Source organism: Musca autumnalis, unplaced genomic scaffold (genome assembly GCF_047663935.1).
Source record: "Musca autumnalis isolate F117 unplaced genomic scaffold, ASM4766393v1 scaffold_3, whole genome shotgun sequence".
In the NCBI taxonomy this organism is placed as follows: Eukaryota; Metazoa; Arthropoda; class Insecta; order Diptera; family Muscidae; genus Musca; species Musca autumnalis.
The window spans coordinates 78,769,486-78,795,246 of record NW_027411866.1 but is presented as its reverse complement, the minus strand read 5'-3'; the positions used below and the strand labels follow the sequence as shown (position 1 = coordinate 78,795,246).

The window sequence follows — 25,761 nt, the reverse complement described above, 5'->3', positions numbered from 1 at the left end:
ATGACTAAAATTAAAAATAATATACAGTGAATCACAGTCAAAAGTATCCACTTCAGTATCTTTTATTAAAACTGCGATTGCTAAGAGTTAATTAATGAAAGCGATTTCAACTTTAAAATTTCTTCAAATGCATTGAACAAATTGTCTACGGTTCTAATATAAATTAGCATTTGACTTGTGTCCCTTATATCAGTGCTTTCATCAAAGCAAACAGATACATATACCGCATTTCGAATCCTCTCCTTTGTTTATATACATTTTTTATTGTTGCATTGCAGACGAGGCATTCTACGTCATTAAAAATATTAATACAAAACAAAAAATCATTTTCAAATTCTTCCCTCCACATATTTGCTGTACAACTGCAAAATCTTTTCAGTGTACCCAAAAAAAAAAAAAAAAAAACAAATAAAGCGGCATCAACCTGCTTGCATGACATTCAGTACAAGACTGAAGTAAAAAAATCAAAACATTTGTTCTCTTAGGGGTAGTTTACACTATATGTAAATGTCATATGACATGAACTTTTCCATCGTTATATATTCGCTAATATGTGCAATATTGGAGATTTTCCTTACGCAATTTACTCTGTGCGTCCACACCAGCAATAATGTAATAAAACTACGTATCCACATTGCCTCCGTGGGAAGATATGGAATGATTTTATTTTGTGTCATATGACATTTACATATAGTGTAAACTACCCCTTACTTTGCGTTCGGGTCGCGTGTGTGTGATTTGCCGAAAAACTTCGTAACCATATCAATACCTACGAACGGGTTTGAATTAAAGTGATAAATATGAATTTTGACAGCTCAAATCGAAATCAGCTGTTTTTGAGAGAGGACCTTTATAATTGGGTCATGATTAAAGGTTATGATTCAGTCACCTGTGTTTTGTTTACCGGTGTCTATGTACAGGGTGAAGAGGCCAAAACCCCAAGCTATTCAAAAAAATCGACTTTTTTGTAATTTTCGACTTTTGATGAAAAATTTAAATATGCGATAAAAATTTAATCGTAAATGTTAGAATCATATAAAGTCACGGATTTGTTAGGAATATATTCAGAGTATTTTCTCAATCAAAAACCAAGGGACATGGTAGAATGATAAAAGGTAGTCGCATCTGTCAAATTTAGAAAAATACAACCCTGTATGTGTGTACGGGAGCGTGTAAAATACAGAACAACAGTATGACAATTCATAACAAAAACAAAATATATTTAATTTATCTTCTGGAGTATATAAACAAATTTATATGTTTTTGTGAAAATAGAAAAGATAACTGAAACTTTAAAAATGAAAAAATTGGCGGACATCGATTCACACGTTTGTGCATCGAGATATGTACATATGTAAGTATTTGTTTGGAAAAGTCTTCATCCCTTGCTGCAGATTTGCCTTTACCAGAATTCTTTCTTATTATTTACAGGAAAATGTGTGTCTTTCACATTATCAATATTACATGTAGCAATTTTTCGGCCAGTTCTTCTCTCGGTTGCAACGTGTTGCGGGATTGGTGAGTAGTGGACCGGGACTATCAAGAACAGAACAGCAGCTAATGAAGACTCAAGAATTCTTAATTGCCAATACAATTAACGAACAATTTAACACCTTAACAGTAACAACTGCTGTAGTGGCAACAATCGACTTTGTGTACAAACATGCAACCGATCTTACCTCCTTTTTCCATACGACGAATATGCAAATATCCGCCAGAAAATTTAAGGCCATGGAAGAAAGAGTTAAATGTCATGGTAGATGGTAGCAGAATTCTAACCCATCACATTCGACAGCATGTTGATGTCCTCCGCGCCTGCCACAGCTATCTGCGACAAGCTTAGATGTAAGAACAGGGTCATCAAGTCCCTGTACCGTCACTGTGGTCCGCGAATATAAGTGCAACACGATGGTAAAATATTGAAATATGTCAGAATGCTGCCCTGAGAACTGCGACAGGTCTTCAGTGGACCATCTACATGAGGACACAAAAATTCTTCCGGAACAGCAACACAATGGCATGCTTTCTTTGCAGTACTTGCTCGGGTGTTACCGTTAGATCCATATGGTGGATAGGACACCCCACCCAGGCATGTCAGGAGGGATTTTCATGATCAAAAAGATAGATCCAGCGTTACAATACAGAATCCCTATATCAACAAGCCTGTTAAGTAGGTTTAAATAGCACTCACACAGATGCAGTCGCTCTTGCCATAAACAACTATAGTGTGCATTTTCTCCTAGGGAGAACATCTATCGCAACTAAGAACCATCAGCAGCTACGACAAACCAGAATTGTTTTGGCTCACCTATGCTAGGGATAGTGCAGCTGCCTGAATTCCTATGTAGCAATGACTAACTAACACCAGTACCTTTGGGGCTACAACACATCGAAGCAGCCGCATTCCAAAGCAGAATAAACATATGTATGTACTGTTACAATAACCAATAGAAACAAAAACATCCATATAAATTTCTTTAAGTGCCTGTCCCAAGATCGCTGATTCAGTGTTGAATCTACGGGGACAACGAATGGTTGCAGACATCCTTTTAAAACAACAACATTCTTCATAACAAGCATTTAATCTAATTTTTTTAATAAAAACCCCTTCTTAACGTTTTAAATCTATTTTATTAATGGTTTAGTCACTTTTATTGGTGGTGGTTTTTATAGGTGTCTTTTTAATAAGAACAAAAATAGCACCAACATTACCCTTAACTAAACGCCATTGCAGTTTTGTTTAAAGTGATCCTTGACGACATCCAAAGGTGGGGGTTTCTTGAAGTCCTTGATGACAATAGTGGGACAGTCGTAAACCTCAGGGAGCTTGCTCATTTGTACAATGCACACGCCGGAATTTCACGTAATCGACACGGATTAAGACGATTTCATTTCGATCGATTATCTTGTGAGTTGGAGGTTTTACACCTTTGGAGGTTTAATCTCATTTTACATTTAACATGTTTTATAAAACATGCACCCGAAACACCTGTTTTAAGTGCAAGTGTAAAACAACTACAAAATTTAAAAGTCATACACGAGTTTAGTGGTTTTTCTTTCGTTTTCATTTTTGTTCGCCAGACCATGTCACAATTACCCAGGTAGTGGTATCGCACCAGCTGTTCGAATATGAAAAGTCAAATCCCTTTATAAAAAAAATATTTTTGTTGTAATTTCCCCAACAACATAAGGAAAGTTTTGACATAACATTTCCATTACCTATCCCTACTTCCGAAACGTCAGTTGCTTTTGGTCTGTTCCTTTACTTTTAAAAGTGGTAAAAGTAGCAAAAGTTCCTTATTTTTAATATACAAAGAAATATTGTTAGATATAAGCAAACTGCGAGTAGTTAATGTTTAGATGTTTTTTGGAACCGCTCATGGCCCTATGGGCTAGGTTACTGTAATAAATAAATTAAATTAAAAAGTTGTGAACTGCTCTCATATGAATTGTACGGTATCTGAAGAGAATGTTTTTCGAGTAAAAAGTGGTAAAACTTGAAGATTCCTACACGTAAAGGAACTGAACATTTGTATTCGTGCTAGGGATACGTATTAACAAGCAAAAATCGATCTTTCGATCTTTTGATTCTTAAGTACAGTACACATTGTCAGTTTTGAATAACGATTTTTTGCAATTATCGATAACTGTCCAACCGTCCAGCAACCATCCCAGCAAAATTTGACGGAAGGGGTTCTTTGCGATGACGTGATTTCATGTCATCTTTTGCATTGGTTCAAAGGAAGTCGTGAAAGATCCGATCTTTTCATTAGGATTTGAACCAATGCAAAGGAAGTCGTGAAAGATCCGATCTTTTCATCAGCATTTGTACCCATTCCATCGATCCAATAGATATGATGTTTGTGTTTTTATTTACACACCTGTTTATTTTCATTTTGGTATGTTCCAGTACTGCAAAAATCTACTAATTTTTACTATTTTTGCCGATAACATAAAGGAAAAATTGTTATCGTAGTAAAAATAAGTAGATTCTTGCAGTTTCTGGAACAGACCAAAGTTGTTAGAACTGTCGTCGTGATGTTGTCTTACATTTCCTGCATATCAAACAACTAAAATTTCTAAACAATTGGTATTATATGAAGTCCCAACCATCGAGCTAAAAATAGAATCGGACAGCACACATTGCTATTTTAAAAGTTCCCTTGTCTGTTCTAAATCTGACATAGAATGAAATCAATCAAATCTCGCTTCTTGGAATTTGAAAAAAAGTCCGAAACGAAAAAGAACAAGAATCTGAAAATAAAGAAGAAACTACTTTTGGAAAGAAACAATTAAAAATAAATTAATTAAGCATAAATGGTATTTTCCATAAAAATTCTCTCCTCCCCGTTCGTTACATTTTGTTCTTAGAGATCCCTAAAGCAAGCCGGGTTGTAGATCCCTACATATTTCCGTCACTAAACAAAAGAGTATAAATTACCAAAATGTTTAGGCCGGGAGCAAGCCTAGTTCTCTTTGATACACTTCCATTACTTATTGTTTTTATCAGCTGTTATTTAATGTGCAAGTAGCAACATCCATATCACTGTGTATTAGAATAAGACAACAATAATTCTAAGTGTTTTTTATACCGATCGCTAACATTTTTTACCTTGTACAACAGAAAAGAAGAAGAGTCTCAAATAAAGTACTACTACTACTACTACTACTACTACCAAAATGTTGTTATAAAATAACAAAATTATAAAATAAAAGTAATTTACGAAATAAAAATACTTAAAGGAGTGCATTTGGAGTCCATGTTGAAATCTGAACTGGTGATGGGAAGATAATTGAAAAAACCTTTTGTAAGATGAAAGAATATCAGTTGCGGAGAACGGAGGAAGTAATCTTTTGCGTTGCAGCGGTGGTGATTACATTGCAATTTTGGATGTAAACTTTTGAAAAACTAAACTGATAAATTAATTGTAGCTATTTCATGAATTCGTTTGAATTAATAAAGAGTTTTGTTTTTCATGAAAACCATATTTCAATACAGCATTTCCATTTTCCAAACAAGACATGAAAATTTCATGCCAAGGGGTTGGTGAAAATGACATGCCAAAGCATTGGTTAAAATGACATGTCAAAGCATGGGTGAAAATAACGTGTCAAAGCATTGGTGAAAATGACATGTCAAATCATTGGTGGAAATGACATGCCAAAGCATTGGTGGAAATGACATGTCAACGCATTGGTTAAAATGACATGCTTAGGATCCAGAAAAGAACGTCATCTTTTGGGGTCCACGCTCATATAAAATTCATCGATGAAGATGCTAAAAAGATGACATGCTAGATCACTTGCACCCATGATTGAATGTCATCTTTGGCATCGAACATTTTGCTGGGATGAACTATTTACACACTAGCAAGCACCAACAAAGCTGTCATTCAAAACTAACAATGTGTACCCAGCTTTACTTAGAACTCAAAAATCGATTTTCGATTCTTACGTAGGAATCAAAAATCGATCTTTCGATCCTTTGATTCTTATGCTATGTTTACATTTACGAAATCCACTCGATTTCAACTGTCAATTCCATAGCTCAAACGTCAAATGAAATCACATCTGGATTTCATTTGACGTTTAACCTATGGAATTGACAGTTGAAATCGAGTGGATTTCGTAAATGTAAACCAAGCATTACTTAGAACTCACTTGGATAAAAGAATCGTTCGATCGAGATGACTCCTTAAGCATAGTACACACGGTCCAACAAAACTGACAGTCAACGTACTTTTACGGCAATTTTCTGGCAAATAAAAACTTTTTGTTAGCTAAAAATGATTGAAATACAATATTTAAGGTATAATTTAGTGATTAGGAAAGTAATTATGCAGCTAGACTTTGATATTAACGAAATAGACCTCGATGACTTTCAGTTTTGTTGGACGGTGTGTACTATGTTTTAGTTGAAAATGTGAACGTTTTAGTGTACAACGCTTCGCGTTTAACACTGCCGTACCGTTAGATTAACTTTGTTCATCAGTACAACAAATAATATAATATTGTTGTCTTGCTCTTACCAATGTAATCTGTAAAGAGAATGACTTCGATCCATGGTACAATTAGAAAGGTAGATGCCTCAGCCCAGCTGATCGAATCTAAAACGTCAAAAACTAGGAATTCGCCATGAAAAATCAAAACAAAAAACCATATGATTCGGTAAGTAAGAGATAGCATGTCTACACTTTATAGACAAACACAAGCGATAAAAAGAGACAACAAGAGACCATTTGGCGAAAATTTTGGCAGTTTACATTACAAAAAAGTTGCTTTGTTGTAGCAATTCGCCGATGCATCTACCTTTCTAATTGTACCATGCTTCGATCACAAAAAATTTCATCACACTCATTCATTTACTCGATTTTTGTTCATAACGTTGTTGTGTTTGATCTGCATAGAATGATTGTTTTTAAATAGGCTCGAACCATGGCACAATCATACAGGTACCCGTGTCAGCCCAGCTGATGTACTGTGAGCTGTCAAAAAAGTTGTTGTAATTGAAATACACAAAATTAAAAAACAAAAATTTAAAAGAAAAACTGTGAATTTTTGACGGATTTTTGTTATAATGTGTTTATTAATAACTGCCCAACAAAATTTTGTTGAAAAAATGTGTGAATCGCTTTATTTTTGGAAAACATTTTTGACATTTCACAGTACTGAACTCGTTTTTGTTGTAGTTGTTTGCTGATGCATCTACCTGGTAATTGTGCCATGGCTCGAACAAAACGATCAGGTTTGATGAGTTTTATCCGCACACACAAATGAGCGTTTGTGGTTGTGTGTTTTGTTCAGTAACAAGACATGAACTCAACTGTCCTGTCATTTGTAAACGCAGGGTAACAGCCAGTTTCTGTATGTCGAAAGAAGAATGTGTGCGAAAGAAACACGTCCAAACTCTTGTGTGTTTTTCAAATTTGTTTTTTGTTTTGAAGAAAAAGCAAAGGTAAAATTATTTCGAAAACTAAAGTTCGGGCGTGTTTCATTCGCACACATTCTTCTTTTGACATACAGAAACTGGCTGTAAATGAAACACGCCCGAACTTTAGTTTCCGAAATAATTTTACCTTTGAGTTTACGATGTTGTAAAATATAAAAAGTTGATGTATCGCTGGGTTACCTAACTCACGTGTACAGGGTGTTACAACGATGATTCAAAAATAATTTTCCATATGTTTATCTCCCGCTTCTCAGCTGTTAACTGTCAATCCCGTTCTTAGATTTTAATTTGCATACAGTCTCAGCAACCCCCTATACAAGTAGCTACATTTTTTGCGAAAGAGGTACTTAGAAATAAACAACGCGATAGATATCCATAAAACAAGAATTATCACAACGAGAAGAATAACCATCATTTTATAGAATAGTATCCAAAGAGCCGTAATGTGTTAATTGTAAACAAACAAGGCCATGAACTCGTTGCGTAACCTGTTTAGTTCGCGTACACTAAACTACCTCCGGCAAAATGGACAAAATGCTCTCATTAACATCACACAACCAGTGGATAATGCCGCCCAAACAAGCCCACCAACTGCAGCAGCTGAGGTGAACAAAATCGAACAAAACAGACCAAAAGAACCTCTGCTAATACCAAAAACCATATTAGATGCTACCGTCTTCACAGGCAAGAAACTTCCAGCAAGTTCGTCGGGATCCATCTCTCCGACAACCCTTAAGAATTACCGTCGTATGACACGCAAAATTGATATCGTTTATCGTTGTAAAATTTGCAATACCCGCAATAGTAAAAAAGTCTCCGAACAAGCGTATACAAGTGGTGTTGTGATCCTTCAATGTGATGGCTGTTCCGTCAACCATTTGATCATCGATAATGTTGGATGGTTTACAAATACAAAGGGTAAATCATTTGATGAAGTTCTTGCCGAGAACAGCAACAGTGTAAAAGTCATTAGAGTTAATGAAAAGGGTGAATTAATTTAGAATTTAATGTTTAGTTTTAATAAAATATTAAGTTTTTGTCTTTGTTAAAACAAAAGAAAATGTTTGGTTCGCTTATTTGAACTTTTGTTTTGTATTTTTTATCGAATATTATTTTTGGTGTTCATTACTCATTGGTGAAAAGATCGTTCTTATTTTTTATTTAAAAATGCAAACTGTTTTTTAATTATATGTTTGCAAATAAAAAAAAAATTATCAATTGATCGTAAAATTTATGTGTTTTATTCTTGTTTTCTTGGAAATATTACTCCCCTCACTCCTAAATTTAGACGCGTGGCACTAATTGCCCTGTTTTTTTTTTTTTGTTTTGGTGCGTAAAGCGACCATGACAAACAGATTTGTTTATCAAACGGGTTATATATTTTTGTTGGTATATTTATATAGTGGAAATAATCAGTTGTTGGAGACGACGTTGAATAGCATTGTGAAATATTATTCATAATTGCCTAAATTAATAGCTTCTGGATGTAAACAAAACACAAGAATTGCGTTGTAGAAATTTAAAGAAAAATTTCCATAGTATTTTAGGTTATATTGAAAAGGTCTGTGTTGTTAACGGACATTTAGGGGTTGATAATACATATTGGGACATTTACATTTGTTTAACTCACGACGGCAACTTAATCACAATTTTAAAGTTAAAATGCTTTTAAATGCCAATAATAATGTATTGCTTAGAAGTTTTAGGTGGTTAGATACATATACAGTATTGGCATCCGGCAACCTGTGACAGAATACGTAATTTTCTTGGCTGCAGTTTTCGTAATTTTCTGTGTGTACGAAATATGATTCATTTCTACAAGATTGTTAGACTGCAGTATCCGCGTTCCCTAGCCCAATTTTTCAAATTTTCTAATTCGTTAAGAAATCCCCAACGAATCTTTCCGAAGCTAACACCGATCTTGGAGCATTCTTTTCATGTAAGGGTGATTCGAACATATAATCCCTTGCCGCTTCCTTTGCGAGCTTTCAATTTAGCTCAACGTACGTATCGTAACAAACTTTTGCAACATCTTCAATCGCCTGAGTAATATATATATATATATATATATATATATATATATATATATATATATATATGTATGTAGTAGTTTAAAATCCCCTTCATTTCCTGGAGCATAATAATTCAATCAATTAAAATGTTTTATATTCAATAGCTTTTTTTGCAATCTTGTGTTTTAATTTTTTTTTTTATGGTCCACTAAATACTCAACATTTTTCTTTATGAGACAATGTAAAATTTATATGCTGCGTATACATATGAATGTGGGTGTACCCGTACTTCGTGATTTGCTTGAAATTTTTTTTTTAGTATGAACGATTTGGTGGTTTAGTTCATATTCATGTGTGAACGCAGTTGTTATTGGAGTAGTTCAAATTCTTCGATTGCTTGCATTAAATGCTTCATTTTTGAAATTTCACTAAAATCAAAATATTTCAAAAAATTGTAATTTTATTATTTATTTATATTTATTTTATACTAAAGCTCTGTATATTTGTTATGGAGTAGTTTAACATCCCTTTCATTTCCTGGAGTATAATAATTCAATCAATCAAAATGTTTTATATTCAATATAGATTAATTATAATTACTACATATATTTTTATACATAGTAATTGAGTTTTGGAGTAGTATTGTTATCCCTCCCTTAAATTACTTAATTTTAAATTATAATGGCATTATATTGTAGTGTACAGCCTTAAGGTCGAAAGACTGGGCATAAGAGAATTGAAATAAATTAAAAAAAATTAAATGCTTGATCAATCAGTCTAAGTTTTTACCATTATTTGTGTCAAAAATTAATAACAGTAGGGTAAGTGCTTCTAATATCGGCATGTCCCAGTAGTCGCCACTTTTTGAATTTGAACTCAAATAACTAAAAATTAAGAAAACAAAATACGAAAATTATCTTAAAAATGCTTAAACAATATTGTCAGCTAACTTTGTGTAAAATTTCATTGAGCTAGGACCAATTATTATATCGACATTTAAGTTTTTATCGGTGAGGGTTTTCAACATAACCGAAAATGCAAGTTTCTTAAGAAAAAAATTGTAGAGATGTTTATCTTTTAAGCTATGTAATTATATTAAAAACGAAGAAATTTTCGACATAATTTTTGTTGTATAGGTAGAGAATAATTAAATTAAAGCTTTAGGAAAAGAAATTTTTAAAAATATCTGTAATTGTGCAATTTTTGCTCATGCCATTGTAAAGTTTGCCTGATGTTGGCATGGGGTTAAAAACATTAATTTTTATCCATTACTTTTTGCTGAAAATTATTAGAAATGTTAAACAAATACGTTAAAGGTTAATCAATAAAATATAGTTTTAATAAGAAATGAGTTTGAAGTGATTTTAAGCTAAATTGGCCATGATTTGAAGTACATACGTTGTGGAGTGCCGACAACTGCGTAATAGTTGCCGACTATTGGCACGAACTATTTTGTTTAAACAATATTTTTAAATGTTCTTACTTTTTGAAGGAAAATCAATAGAAATGTATATAATAAACAAGACATTTATAAATAAGGAATGCATAATCTATTGTCCTTTCACATATTTAAGAAAACATGTAAAGAATACATTTTTTTTATTTAAATATAACATGCCGACTATTGGAATATCTCATGCCGACAATTGGGAAATGGTGCCGACTACTGGTGAAAATGCAGTATTTCACTAATATTGCAATTTTTGCACATTGAACAGAAATAATTAAAAAAGTTGTTTATATAATCTAGAACTACACAAAACTAACTACGAATCATAACAACTTAAATTCAATTTGATTGGACATTTAGACTCGGAAGGACATAAGACTGAAGTTAACAAAATCCTTAAAGTGCCGACTATTGGTGCACTTACCCTACCTACAGTGTCCATGCCAAAGCGTGTGAATGAAAGGATACCTCCAATAAAAACATTTTAACAGAACAAAAAAACTCAAAACCAAAGTGATGACAAAGAAACCGTGAAATTAGAAAATAGGTTTATTGAAATTAGTAGAACATACAGTCGAACTTCCCTATAACTATTTTTTTCTATAACAAATAAAAATTCCACTTTCATCAACTACACCGCATTTATTTATAACAAATAAAAACACCTAACTGTAGATTGTTTAAAAACAAATAAACCCACCCAACCAATCTACCTGCCCACATCACATAGACAGAGTTCCCATTTTAATTACAATCACGTATTTCTATAAATGATTGTGTTTAACAAAATAAATCTCTGTTACCAAGTAGTGTTTTTTGAAACGGTAAAATTAAAATTTTATTGTCGCATGGGATACAAAACTTGGTACATTTCAACATAAAAAAGAATTCATTGTTTTTGTTTTTTGAGTTTAATCAGTGGTTTCATGAATAAATCAATTGTTAAAAATAAATCATTAAAAATACATAAAAATAATACATGTATGTGTGATATAATATACCAAGGAATTATTGAATTGAATACTTATTTTAATTAAATACCTTTTTAAAAGGTAAACCTGTAATAAAAGTAATTAAAAAATAAAACAAAAATAAAAGGAAAATCAAAAAATATAAAATTCATTTTAAAAAAGCATACCGTCAATGTTATAGTAGTTAGGTGCGCGTAAAGATGATTTTTTGACTGACCCGCAGGAGTGTGATTTTTTTTTTTTTGCTCTAATTACTTGTTGCCATTAAAGCGAGGCACTTCAACATATTGGGTGAACAAAGCAATGGTATTTCATCACGATGTACTGTTTGAACACATTTGAAAAAAGCTTGCTTCAAATTTGCCTGATTACAATTGGCCAATAGTCCTGCAGCCATTTGTTCAAGTACTGGTATTCGATAGTGATATTGGGCATTCTCCACTGAAAAACCTTCAATATAGTCAGAAAACATGGTCCAATCGGATTTCATTATTATTGCGACCAGCGCATCAATTACACGTATTGATCTATCTCGGCTACGTTTCAACATAAGTCGACAGGCATTGGTTGGGCTAAGACCACATTTAACCAAGCAATCGAATAGTAAGACAAGATTTTCTGTTTGCTCCGGATAACGTTCACAATCGTTTACCATCTTCAAGAGCACCATACGACTGTTGCGCATCGTTAATATGTTGCAAAAAACAGCAAAATATTGTCGATATAATTTGTAATGTTTATACATGAATGAATAGGCCCTGTTCAAGTTATTTGTATCCATGGCACCTAGAGCTTGGAATACCATATCATTGTCATTCATTTCATGCGACATGGGACAGAGTAAGGATGGTGTTTGACATAAATTCTGAAGATGTGGTAGACATGTTATGCCAAAAATTTCCGCTATTTCCTTAATACCATACGAAGATGATGCAGAGACAGAAACCTGTCGGCTATTGTCGTTCATGGTAAGAAAAGTTGGGCCAACACCAGCAGCAATACCTACTATGGAATTAACTTGTTGACTTGTGTCATTAGTGGTGGTAGTGAAAGTTTGGCCGCCATTTCCTTCTTTAGAATTTAAAAGCGCTGATTCTTTTTCCTTGATGGCTGCCGGAACATTGTTAAACGTACATCTAAACATTGTCTGTTTTGGTGGTATCGATGTTATGGCAGCAGCAGCGATGTTAACCTGTTTCGGCTGTTGGCCAGGAATAGCAGTTTCCTTTGCCACAACTATTGGTGGTATCGATATTTTGGCAGCAGCTATGATAACCTGTTTCGGCTGTTGGACTGGTATGGCACTTTCCTTTGCCACTACTATTGATGAAGCAGATTGATTCTTTATTGTTTTAGTAATGTTGGCATATTTTCTATTGTCATTTCTTTTTTTCATCAAAGCATAAAAATCTGCAACTTTTATGCTATTTCCCGTCATTTTGGGTAGTACATTTAAGATTACTATAGGATGTCTATGTTTTTCCGGTATTATGTTTTTACTCTGACTTTTGGTGGTTATAATGCCGGCTGAGGTATTTGTTTTCTTGGGAATTTTAAATTTCTTAAATATTTCTGCTGAGGCTGGATTATGGCTTTCGGTCGTCGCATTCAAGATATTATCTAGACTAGGAAATTTAGGCACCTCTGTTGAACAACATTTCATGGGGAAATCGCTTGTGACATTCGCTGTTGTAGAAGGTTTATTAGGTATATCTGGTGGTGTACATTTTACAGACAAGTTTGTCACCTTTGTTGTTGCTGTTTTAGCTTTATTGACTGCTGAAATTTCATTATTTTCATCATCTATCGCCACCAGTGTTGAATTTTGAAAACGATCCTCATTTGGTGAGCTAGTAGAATTAAAATATAGATTGAGCTTTTTTTTTGAACTAACACGAATTTACACTTGTGGTTAGTAGTAAATTAATTTATTTGAACGAATTACAAAACATGCGTAGGCTTAATTGGTTAGCTAGTATTTCTATTTATTTGATTACTACTGTTTCGAAATATTTTTTAAAGGAATTCTTACTCAAAACCACACGACGATGTATCAAGGACAATGGCATCTAAGTCTTCATCGTCATCCTCAAAAATTAATTCATCCTCTCCGTCCAATTTACATTCAAGTTCCAATAGAGACATTTGTAATTCAGGCATTTTGTTTTTTGTAGGAGGTTCTAGAAGGAATTTATATAATAACTTTAGTATTGGGTAACATAAATGTGTAATCAATTGAACATTGTTGCATCATTACACCTAAACGTCTACACTATTTTTTTAAGGGTCGACTTTACTGGCAATTTTTCGAAGTGATCGGCGACAATCGCTTGTTGAGAACTGGAGCTTGTAAGCAAATACATTCTTTACGGCATTACACTTTCGAGAAGAAACGGCACCAATAACATAGGAGCAACATAACCTAAAAATCTACTACATTGTAACCAATTCAGGGAAATTGATAAATTTTTCCGGTATGAAATAAATGACCGGATTTTTATAATTCAATGTTAAATTGTTTTTATCCTCTTGGATTGATGTTGGCATAGTTGGTATCGACCATAGCATAGCCTGAGTTGAATGAATTCTACCATAGCGCTACAGAAAGCTATGTCAAAAATCCGCAGATTGACCACGACCATAAAAATCCTGAAATATGTGGGTCATTGCACGATTATGTTTCATTTATTTATTTCTACATTGTAATATATATAAGCCAATACGGCCAGCCAATATCTTATATTAACTACATATATACATAACCCGATAAAAACTAAATTATTTACATAAAAAAAGCAAAACTGAGCAAAAATACCATAAAACTTATGTTCAATAATTCATTTTGTTGGATCCCACAAACAAAACCCATCTCAACGCCAATAACTATTACTCCGAATAGCAAGAAGGAGTGGGAAGAGGTAGTAGGAACCATATCCACACACTATTCCTAAAATTCATTCTTAACAAGCAGAATGAATTTAGTACCTACAACATCAAAAGTCCTATAAGGCAGAAAAAAAAAAAAATTTGAGCAATACCTTTAAAGCTAAAAAAAAAAACAAAAATAATTAAACAAAACATATAAATAAGGCTCCCCAGCCATTAAACAATTTAATACAATATCTCAATGGATCCAATAACAGAATATGTATACACTTAACTACGGATCAGCTCAATGCATCGCACCTTGTAACAATAGGAAGAGAATGAAAATTTACGTAAGCGCAAAGGCAGAACATTCCACAACCTAGCAACTCTCATCACAAACGCTTGTAGATGACGAAACCCGTGTATACAACAATTGAGAATTCCGAAATGACCTACAGAACCTAAATTTACAATGGAGGGGGAGGAAGAGTTCTTCATAATCCGGTAATGGCACTGGAGAAGCCGAAAATCAACATACTTATCAAATGGCAACCCAAGTAAATAAACCACAAACTGCGAAACAGGCTCCCTTAGACCCAACCCATACACATAACGGACAATAGAATGTACAATTTTATGGATACGCTGAATTTGATAAGAAAAAGTACCAGATACAACTTCCAAACAATAATTAACATACGACATCAACAACGATAATGCCACCCTCTTCCTGACATGCAAGGGTAAATACACCTGTAGACAGTATAGCCGCCGAAGCTGGAATCTTACGCGCGACGCTACCGCTTACCAAAATCTAGTTTACTATCAACAATCACACCCAAACACTTCATCTCACTTACAATGTTAACAACCATAGAATTCACAAGGACACGAGGCGACGAAACATCACCAGATCTGTTAAAAATCAACGCATTGGTTTTATTCCAATTAATCGAAAGACCGTTAGTGGATATCCATGCCGAAACAGACTGCAAAGTAGTACTGGCTAACCACTCCAATTCAGGAATACTCGCACCTCGAAAGAAGATGTGGACATCATCAGCATATAAAAACAAACTACATCTATTGTCCGAGACAGAGCTCACAAGGTCATTAACGAACATTATAAACAATAAAGGACCTAAAACGGAGCCCTGAGGGACACCACAGCATACACTACAAACTTCAGATCTGACTCCCTTGTGCTCAACAAATTGAGATCTCCCCAACAAATACGACGACATCAACTTACATAAATCAAGACCAACAAGTAACCCAACATCAGTTGTATTAAAAACGTGCCTGATAAGTTCAATGTGACACAGCAAATGCGTAGCAGTGTTAAGTCCACGGCGAAAACCAAACTGAGAACTATTCAACAACTTGGAGTCATCCAAGTGTTCAACAATATCATCCTTAATGATATGTTCCACAACTTTAGATATTGCAGGCAAGATGCTTATAGGGCGCAAGTTCGATACATCATACACCTCCCCCTTTTTCGGAAGCGGAACCACTCGAGCTACTTTCCATGACTGCGGGAAAGTAGACGTCATAAATATCGTATTTAAAAAGTGCAAAAATTGCGATGAAATACAGTATAGTCTCGATAATCCGGATACTCGTTGATCCGGACACTTAAAATATTTACACTGTAGACTCTGTCACTCTGACACTCATTATTTTTCTTCTACTTTCAGTTACATTTCTTATTGTTTGCAGTGCTAATTTGTTTTTTTATTGATATAAAGATATTCAATGCAAAACAATTGGCTGTGAGCACAAGTGATTGCTATTTCTTTAATCTGCGCTTTTGACATACCTAACATACGACATCAACAACGATTATGATTTGTTTGCAATTTGCTTAAAAAGACAAGAACGCAATAACTTTGTACATATTTTAGGGTTCTAATTAACGATAGGTTGGTTGGTTTAGTTTGCAAAGAAAAACATCCGAATAATTCTTCTGTCTAACCATTTATCCTAAAATTGCATGAAAATATGACAGAGGAGAATAATATATTCCCATGTTTGTGTTGCAGATCAATCTGCCCACACTTGCAAAGAACGTAATCAGTTCATAAGTTTGGTAAGGAACGAGTTAGTCTCTAAACATACAACACGGTGCTCTTGAAACAATTTTAAATGGAAGGTGCGTACACCTCGAAAGTTTTTGCTGATTCTGAAACTACGATGTTTATAGATGAGAAAAATCAAAAAACAAAAAAAAATCGCCGGAGCGCTTTTTAAATAAATCGCGATTTAAGTTGACATTTTTAGGGGTTGTTTAGGTTTTCACGATTTTGCCTAGAAACCGCATGTCCTATCAAAATCGGACTAAAAAAGATGTTGTAGCTATGAAAATTCTCTACAAGATCGATTTTTATGGTATTTTCATAATTTTTACCATTTTTGAGATATAGAAGTTCAAATTTGGACAATGCACTGACTGTATCGCCCCCTTATAAAACAATGTCATGAAGGGTGCCCTTGACTAACTTTTGATGAAAACCGCTTACACAGGGGAAGTTTTTGTGAATCCTGAAACAGCAATGTTCATAGATGAGAAAAATCCAAAAACAAGAAAAAATCGCTGTAGGGGATTTTTAAAAAAATAGCGGTCAAAATTCACATTTTTAGGTGTTTTTTAGGTTTTCACGATTTTGCTTGGAAACCGCACGTCCAATCGAAATGGAGCTAAAGAAAATGTTGTAGCTGTGAAAATTCTCTAGAGGATTGGCGTTTATCATTTGTTTCCTGTACCATTTTTGAGATAAAAAAGCGCAGTTTACATTTTTAGGTTTTTTTGTTAGGGTTTCGCGATTTTGCTTGGACACGGTAAGTCTTATCGATATTGGACCTGAGAAAATCTTAAAGCTGTGAAAATTCTCTACAAGACTTGCTTAAGTAACTTATCCTTAGTTGTACCATTTTTTAGATATATAAGTTTAAGTTGTGAATTTGCAGTCATGACATTGTTTTATAATGGGGCTATACAGAATTGAATTGAAATTGAATTGTCCAAATTTTAACATCTATATCTCAAAAACGGTAAAACCGACGAGAATACAATAAAGGTGAATCATATAGAGAATTTTCATGGCTACAACATTTTCTTTAGTCCCATTTTCATAGGATTTGCGGTTTCTAAGCAAAATCGTGAAAACCAAAACAACCTCTAAAAATTTCAACTTAAATCGCGATTTATTTAAAAAGCGCTCCGGCGATTTTTTTTTGTTTTTTAATTTTTCTCATCTATAAACATTGTAGTTTCAGAATCCGCAAAAACTTCCATGGTGTAAGCACCTTCCATTTAAAATTGTTTCAAGAGCACCGTGGCAACTCTGCAAAAGGAGAAAAACAAAAGGTCACAAAACGTTTAATATACGAAATAGTTGACTCAATCCTAAAAAGTGGTTCCAAATTTCATTTGGTAAATATTTCATGATTATTCTAAACAAATAACACTGTGCAACAAAATGGAGCTCGAGGTCTGGGGGTGCAAAATTCCTTTTGGGGGTGAAAGCCCTTGATGACTATATTCAGAATCCCAAAGGGCAGATCCGCCGTGAGTCGAACTTTTGAGTTATGGCGTGATGAATTTTTCACTGGATACCCTATAAGCCATCAGAAACTAGCGGTATATCTTTGTTCGCAGTTATTTTAGCTTATTTTTAAGATGAAATGTCTTCAGTCAAATCTAATGAGGATCTTTTTCGTAGAACATTTCGACCTTCTAACTCGCTTCCATCCATGTCCTTTTCGTCCTTTATTTTAAAAGCCGCTATAAAAGTACCACAAGATGACGTTTTTCAGCTTCGAGAACAAACTGTCGCTCAGACAATTTTAGGTACAGTTCTCATTGACAACTAATCGATTTTGTCGCGTTTTCATAGTCATTTTTTACATTTACCCCTGTTTTCTCAGAAAAAAACTGTGTTTTGTGTTTCTGCAACGAATATACAAAAAACAAAATATAGCCTTTTTCTGAAGAAAAACAGGGTAAATGCACAAAACGACCACGAAAACGCGACAAAATCGATTTGTTGTCAATGAGAGCCGTACCTAAAATTTTCTGTCCGACATTTTTGCAGAACATTTCGAAGCTGAAAAACGTCATATTGTGGTACTTTTATAGCGGCTCTTAAAATAAAGGACGAAAAGGACATGGAAGGAAGCGAGTTAGAAGGTCAAAATGTTCTACGAAAAAGATCCTCATTAGATTTGACTGAAGACATGTCATCTTAAAAATGAGCTTAAATAACTGCGAACAAAAATATACCGCTAGTTTCTGATGGCTTATAGGGTATCCAGTGAGAAATTCATCACGCCATAACTCAAAAGTTCGACTCACGGCGGATCTGCCCTTTGGGATTCTGAATATAGTCATCAAGGGCTTTCACCCCCACAAGGAATTTTCCACCCCCCAAAATTTTGGTTCACAGTGTAATAGAAGATAGGAACATTTTCAGTAATCCTATTTTCTTTCTGTGTAAGAAAACTTGTCGTTTAAAACCCTTCGAAAACATATTAGCTCAATGACATAGGACCTACTATTTATAGAAGAGTCCGAACAACGAGTTTTGCGATACCATTTGTACTTATGTTGCTGAATTACTCGGTATTTTGAGGATTTAAACCACCCTTGCCCTTTTTAGGTACCTCCGGATTTTCAGTATTTTGGGAGATTAAAGCTATGTTTTTCGACAAAATTAGATCTATTTGGTATTTGGGGTTATCAGTGAACACAAACATTCTCCACCAACAATTGTAACAATTGTGGACATTGGGCTGCGGTTTTATATTGCCCCCATATAACAGTACCTTCCTATATTCGGTATTTTGAGGATTTTGTCCACATTTTCAGACAAATAAGCTGAATTTTGGCATTGATTATACATATTCTCCACCAAAAATTGGGAACACAGGTCTACGTTTTGATATAGCCCTCATATAATTGTATCACCCGATTTTGGGTATGTTGAGGATTTAAGATATGTTTTTAAAACATTTATCAGCAAGATTTGCGGCTAGTTGCAGCCAAAATATGGTTATTCGGAATCTAGGAAGTCCAATTTAATTTGTCAAAAAAGAATTGGACTGGACATTACAGAAAATTAGTAGTTACGCTCTATTTAACAAAAGTAGTATACAAAAGTATATTACACTAAAAACACAAGAAAAATAATACATTAAAATCTGGCCCAAACATTTTTTTTCATTAAATTTACATCCTCCACTATTAAATAAAAATTAACTTTGTTTATTTTTTGAAATTTTGCCTTTTTAGGGCGAAGATCATTTTTGAAGATCTTCGCCCTGAAAAGGCAAAATTTCAAAAAATAAAAACAGGCTGAGCCCGGCTGGGATTTGAACCCACGTCCTTGAAAAACATATCAAAAAATGTGGTCATGGCGTGTTAGCGTTCAAAGCCAACTCATAACTTCAAAGTCAGCGCAAAAAGCGTTTGTCATGAAGAAAATACATTTCTGTGGCCAAGTATCCGCGTTAATGTACAAAAACACATTTGCATTTGAAAAACGATAAGTTCTAGGACAGAGAAGCCATTACATAGTCGATACGTCCGAAGATTTGCTTTACCACCAATGAAACCAGGTAACGTAATTTGGTGACTATGTGGGTTCGAGTCCTTGGCTTTCCTTTTTCACTTGCAAATAATTTCAGATCATCAAGCTTAACTCTAAACGAGAAAATTAACAAAAATCATTCAAAAATGATCTTCGCCCTAAAAAGGCAAAATTTCAAAAAATAAAAACAGGCTGAGCCCGGCTGGGATTTGAACCCACGTCCTTGAAAAACATATCAAAAAATGTTGTCATGGCGTGTTAGCGTTCAAAGCCAACTCATAACTTCAAAGTCAGCGCAAAAAGCGTTTGTCATGAAGAAAATACATTTCTGTGGCCAAGTATCCGCGTTAATGTACAAAAACACATTTGCATTTCAAAAACGATAAGTTCTAGGACAGAGAACCCATTACATAGTCGATACGTCCGAAGATTTGCTTTACCACCAATGAAACCAGGTAACGTAATTTGGTGACTATGTTGGTTCGAGTCCTTGGCTTTCCTTTTTCACTTGCAAATAATTTCAGATCATCAAGCTTAACTCTAAACGAGAAAATTAACTTTGTTTAGTTTTATTAAGAATATGTTTAACAATTAAACAAATATTAATTTAGATATTTTGCAACAATTTTCTTAAAATCTGATGAAGCAAAGTTTCTTGCATTGGATAGTGAATAGCTGAGAGAATATTTACAACAACAACAAAATAAAAACAAAATGTTAGTCAGCAGAGTGTCTGTAATCGAGACAATTGAAAACGCAATTTTATAGTTTGATTTTTTTGACTTTCTCGCCGCTAGATCAGTGATTTCGACCAGTGTGCCACGGTAGGAATCACGGTGTCTTACACCTTATTGACAATATACCCAGCAAAATTTATTTGAAGTTATTCTATGTGAAGTAGTGATTGAATATCTTTTTTAGAAGCAGTCCACGCAGAGTCATGAAAAATGCATTCCGTTCTTCACATTTTGACAATGTCCGATTTGAATCCATTTCATAAAATTTTCACATTTTAGTAATGTTTACATTTATAATAACTTTTTGCAAATAAAATTCTTCGGAACACAAGAAACAATTTATTTTATGGTATTTTAATTACTTGTATTTTTAATTACTTGTATATTTTAATGTTTGTATCCAAAAAGATGATCATATGTGCAAGAAATGTCAGACTGTATATTTGTTTGTAGCCAAAAAAGTAGTTGAATCATGAGTGCAAGTGACTATTTCTTTTTACGTGAAAGAAGTCATGATTTTTACAAGGGCATGGTGCAGCTAAGATGCAAACAATTTTAGATGTTTATTACCTATTTTGCATGACTCTATGTAAGAAGCGTTTTAAGATGTTTTTGGGTATTTTTGAGTAATAAAAGCTAACTTTCTAGAATAAAGGTATTTGATTTTTATTTGCACTCAGTCGCTTTTTAAAATGATTTATTTGAGATATTCCATTGTTTTATATTCATTATTGCTCTGTTCCAGAACCTGCAAGAAGCTACTATTTTTTACTACGATAACATTTTTTCCTTTATGTTATCGGAAAAATAGTAAAAATTATTAGATTCTTGCAGTTCAGGAACAGACCATATATTTCAATTTCATTAACCCCCATTATTATAAGTCTTCTTTTGTTATAGTTTGGATTTAGCGAACATATTTATAGCGTTACGGTTAACTTAAAGTTAAATGTGATGATAACATTTTAAAGCTGAAAACACATACAACGTTTGGGTAAAGTTTTGTGTCGTTTTGGCCGTTTTACACTGTTGGACATGATGCCGAAAAATTCAAATTCATTTGAAATATTTGCCGACAAACATATAAACGCTGCACACTGGTCCCAACCTGCGACAAAAATCGAAAAATCGATATCAGCAAATCTCTGCGACAATTAAGCAAATTTTCTCTAAACATATCATATTTTAATATTCCAGCACTGTTTTTGTAATTTATAACAGTATTTAACAAAACAAAATAGAAGAAATTGACATTTACGTATGATCTCTTAAAAACTTTAAAAACATCAGTAAGGTTGTGACTTCTTGCAGGGCAAATAACTCAAAATTGAAAGGATAAAATTATTTTTTTTTTCCAAATGGAAGTTTTAGTATAATGTTTCCTAATTACTTTTACATAAACATGTGTACACATTATTCGCATAAAATGTGCTGGAAATCACATTTTTTATAATACTTTTTTGCGGATTTTGTTTCCAAGTCCTAAAAATTGAAGTTGAGTTTTACTAACTTCGCCATCCTTCGCCACTCTCCAAATTTTTTGATGAATGTTCAAAATAGTGTGAAGTTTACAAAAAATTTGGTTCTAGCTGCATATACATATTTGCATTTCCGTGTGTGACATTAAAAATACTGACGATGCCTCTGGTCGTTTCAGTGAATATGCCGTATTGCTGTATTCTCAGTTTCTTCTTTGTTTAGTGTTTTGATTTTTTTCTTTAAAGATTTAGACATTTTTGTTTTGGGATCTACTTACGAGTGTATTTTTTATATTTGTATATTTTTGATATATGTATGATGCTATATAAAATATGAAAAACAAGTAAAAATGTAAAGTTCTGTGGCACCGAACTTTTTTTATATTCCCTACCATGAAATATTCTGACCTCAAATGGAATAATTTGTTTCCCTTCCTGTCCACGATACCAATCGGAGACGTTTTTTGACCACTAAGAACTCCAAATATCACATTACAACCAAGTCGAACCGAAAATGTAGATAAAAACCTCAGAATAACTGAAATAGGGAGGTACCATAATATGAGTGCTATACCGAAACCTGAAGCTTAGACGACAATTTTTGGCGCAGGAGGTTTATGATCATTGAGAACTCCAAATGTCAAATTACAACCAATTCGGGCCGAAAATGTTGATAAAATCTTCAAAATACCTGAAATCGGGAGGTATCGTAATATGAGAGCTATACCGAAACCTGGGCCTAAGGCCAGAATTTTTGGCGCAGAAGGTTTTTGATCATTGAGGACTCTAAGTGGCAAATTACAACCCAGCAAAATGTTTGTAGCCAAAGAAGTAGTTAAATCATGAGTGCAAGTGATTTCGGACTACATCTTTTTACGTGAAAGAAGTCATGATTTTTACAAGGGCATGGTGCAGTGAGGATACTGTCTAATTTACTTCTTAAGCACACATTTTGCATTAGTTCTTTGTAGTGAATAAATCACAACAACATATGATTCAACTACTTCTTTGGCTACAAACAAAGATGTAGTTCGAAATCACTTTTATTATTTTTTGTATACAAATTACTTTTTATGGATGCAAACATATTGCTGTTATTATAATTAGCAAGAAACGAATTATGTTCTTTGTCTTTTTAAGTTTTTTTTTTTTTTTTTTTTGCAAAATTTTGAAATTTCTAAAATGTGAAAAATTTATGAAATGGATTCAAATCGGACATTGTCAAAATGTGAAGAACGGACTGCATTTTTCATGACTCTGCGTGGACTGCTTCAAAAAAAGCTATTCAATCACTACTTCACAAGGAACAACTTCAAATAAATTTTGCTGGGAACCGATTCGGGCTGAAAATGTTGATAAAATCGTCAAAATACCTGAAATCGGGAGGTATCGTAATATGAGAGCTATACCAAAACCTGGACCTAAGACCAGAATTTTTGGCGCAGAAGGTTTGTGACCATTGGAAACCCCAAATACCAAAGTACAGCCCATTAGGGCCGGAAATTTAGATAAAAGCTTCAAAATACCTGAAATCGGGTGGTACCGGCACATGGGGGCTATAGGAAAAACTGGACCTACATATATTGATGATTTTTTGGCTAAAGTATTTTTTACTTATTTTTAGCATAGGTATGTTGAAAAAATCAGATTGATCCGACGATTATAAATATTTTTGTCGCACCTTCCCATACAAGTGGGACCACTGTGCGCTGGACTTTGGTATCGGCGTCGCCCTGTTGTTGTTTTTTCTCGACGCCCAACACAAAACTTTACTCAAACGTTGTATGTGTTTTCAGCTTAAGGAGGAGCTTCTTGGCATTATTAACTTTTAATGTATATTATATATTTTTATATTTTTAATGCCTCCAAATTGGTTTATTTTTCATTTTAAAATCATCCGATAGTAAAAGAAAACATATAATAATGGCCACAAGACTATCGAACTATTATCAAACTACTGTTTTTTTTTTCAAACAAAAATGTTCTACAAAAACATGAGTTTGGTAGTAATTTGAACGAAACTAGAGGAAGAGGCCATAAATATCAGTTAGAAGTTACCACAACTCTTTCAAAGACTTTTTTCCAAATGGCCCTGAGGTCTCAAATCAGTGAAAATCCTCGTTTAATAGATGTTAACTTGTCCAATATCCTCAAAATGCATGCTTGCGAATCAATTTTTAAATGAATCGAAGAATCAATTCAAAATACATTCCGTGGAATGTATATTTATTCACTACAAGGAACTAATGCAAAATGTGTGCTTAAGAAGCAAATTAGACAGTATCCTCACTGCACCATGCCCTTGTAAAAATCATGACTTCTTTCACGTAAAAAGATGTAGTCCGAAATCACTTGCACTCATGATTCAACTACTTCTAACTAAGCAACTGGAAAACGTGGTCTGTTCCGGGGCGCAACACAAAAAAGATCTCAAATGAAAGCCCTGAGATGAACCCTTGTCGTATATCGGCACTACAAATTGTTGTCGATATAATACCAGCATGGGTGGGTTAGTTTGACAACGTCCTTCGTGCAGAGAATATAGACAAGTTTAACAACTAGGATTGAGAAAGTCCACGTCTACGGGTTCTATGTACCAGATTGACCCGAAATCACGCATTATGTTTGTTCATGTTTGTTTAGTTTTTCTGATTTGGGAGCGGCTTATCATGGATTGCCTGCTATAGACTCTTTTGGACCGCGTGCGAGAACATATTTTTTTTTTTTTCGAACGTTCCCAACGCCACACTTTCCCACCCCTTCCGAACCGTGGGGGCGACCTCCCCATTACGTAGGGATCGCGTACACGTCATGATCCGGAGCATGACGGGATAAAAAGTTGGCATTGAATACCAGCTACAGAAAATTCTTTAACAGCTAGTATATTTTATAATGTTAGGTATATTCTAAGTATTAAGGGCCTGTTTATGTATGTCGATAAGAAAACGAATGCGGAAGAAAAACTACCAAATTTGAGTGTGTATTTCAAATTTGTTTTTTGTTTTGAAGGAAAAGCAAATGAAATAATATTTCAAAAACTAAAGTTTGGGTGTCTTTCATGCGCACACATTTTCGTTTCGAAATACATAAACTGGGGGTAAGATATGAAATTATTCTAGACTTGATAATATTGATATCTACACCAAAATCTACAATAAAATATAAAGAATTAAATTCATCACACATTCTGCAGACAGGTTCGCTTAGTGCATAATTAGTGCGATGAGAATCAGTGTTACAGAAACGATAATATCTACTGAATCTGATAGGAACATTTATTTTGATTGAAGAAATAAGGAAATCTGAAAGTATATTGCCATTCAAAATTTTTTGTACCATAATTGTATTGAACATTACACGTCTACTTTTTAATGTTGGTAATCTGATTAACTTAAGCCTGCTCGTATATGAGGGCAAGATGAAATCACTATTCCAATGAAAGCCTCTTAAAGCAAAAAGTAAGAATTGTTTTTGCACAGATTCAATTTTATCAGAATATTTCGGGATCCCATACAACAGAACCATATTCAAGTATAGGTCTGACAAGTGAGACAAATAATTGCTTGGTGACATAGGGATCAGAAAATTCCTTTGCCCAACGCTTAATGAATCCTAAAACTCCATTTGCTTTATTAACCATTGTTATAATATGATTATTGAAATTTAGTTTGGGGTCCAATAGGACACCTAGATCAACAAAGGAAT

General features: G+C 33.9%; 2 protein-coding genes and 1 long non-coding RNA gene across 4 annotated transcripts in view; 2 read left to right on the top strand and 1 right to left on the bottom strand.

Annotated features, from left to right (window-relative positions):
• Window positions 1–25,761, top strand: part of LOC141396493 (uncharacterized) — an 84,223-nt gene that overhangs the window by 2,659 nt on the left and 55,803 nt on the right. The gene's annotated exons all lie outside the window — the stretch shown is intronic.
• Window positions 7,222–8,179, top strand: LOC141396491 (uncharacterized). Its single transcript, XM_073971989.1, has one exon. The coding sequence runs from the start codon at window positions 7,420–7,422 to the stop codon at window positions 7,948–7,950; it is 531 nt and encodes a 176-aa protein (XP_073828090.1). The 5' UTR covers window positions 7,222–7,419; the 3' UTR covers window positions 7,951–8,179.
• Window positions 11,224–25,761, bottom strand: part of LOC141396485 (uncharacterized) — a 72,313-nt gene continuing 57,775 nt past the window's right edge. Inside the window, exons 5-7 of one of the 2 annotated variants that reach the window (XM_073971974.1) lie at window positions 13,415–13,562; window positions 11,550–13,232; window positions 11,224–11,469 (exon numbers count right to left, since the gene is read on the bottom strand). In XM_073971974.1, coding sequence (XP_073828075.1) covers window positions 11,630–13,232; window positions 13,415–13,562 — 1,751 coding nt within the window. In that variant the 3' untranslated portion in view covers window positions 11,224–11,469; window positions 11,550–11,629. Of the gene's footprint in view, window positions 11,470–11,549; window positions 13,233–13,414; window positions 13,563–25,761 lie in introns of those variants that run through there. The other variant, XM_073971975.1, reaches the window with a different exon arrangement.

Coding starts and splice junctions, on each gene's coding strand:
- LOC141396491 (XM_073971989.1), top strand. CDS start 7,420: ATGAACTCGTTGCGTAACCTGTTTAGTTCGCGTACACTAAACTACCTC.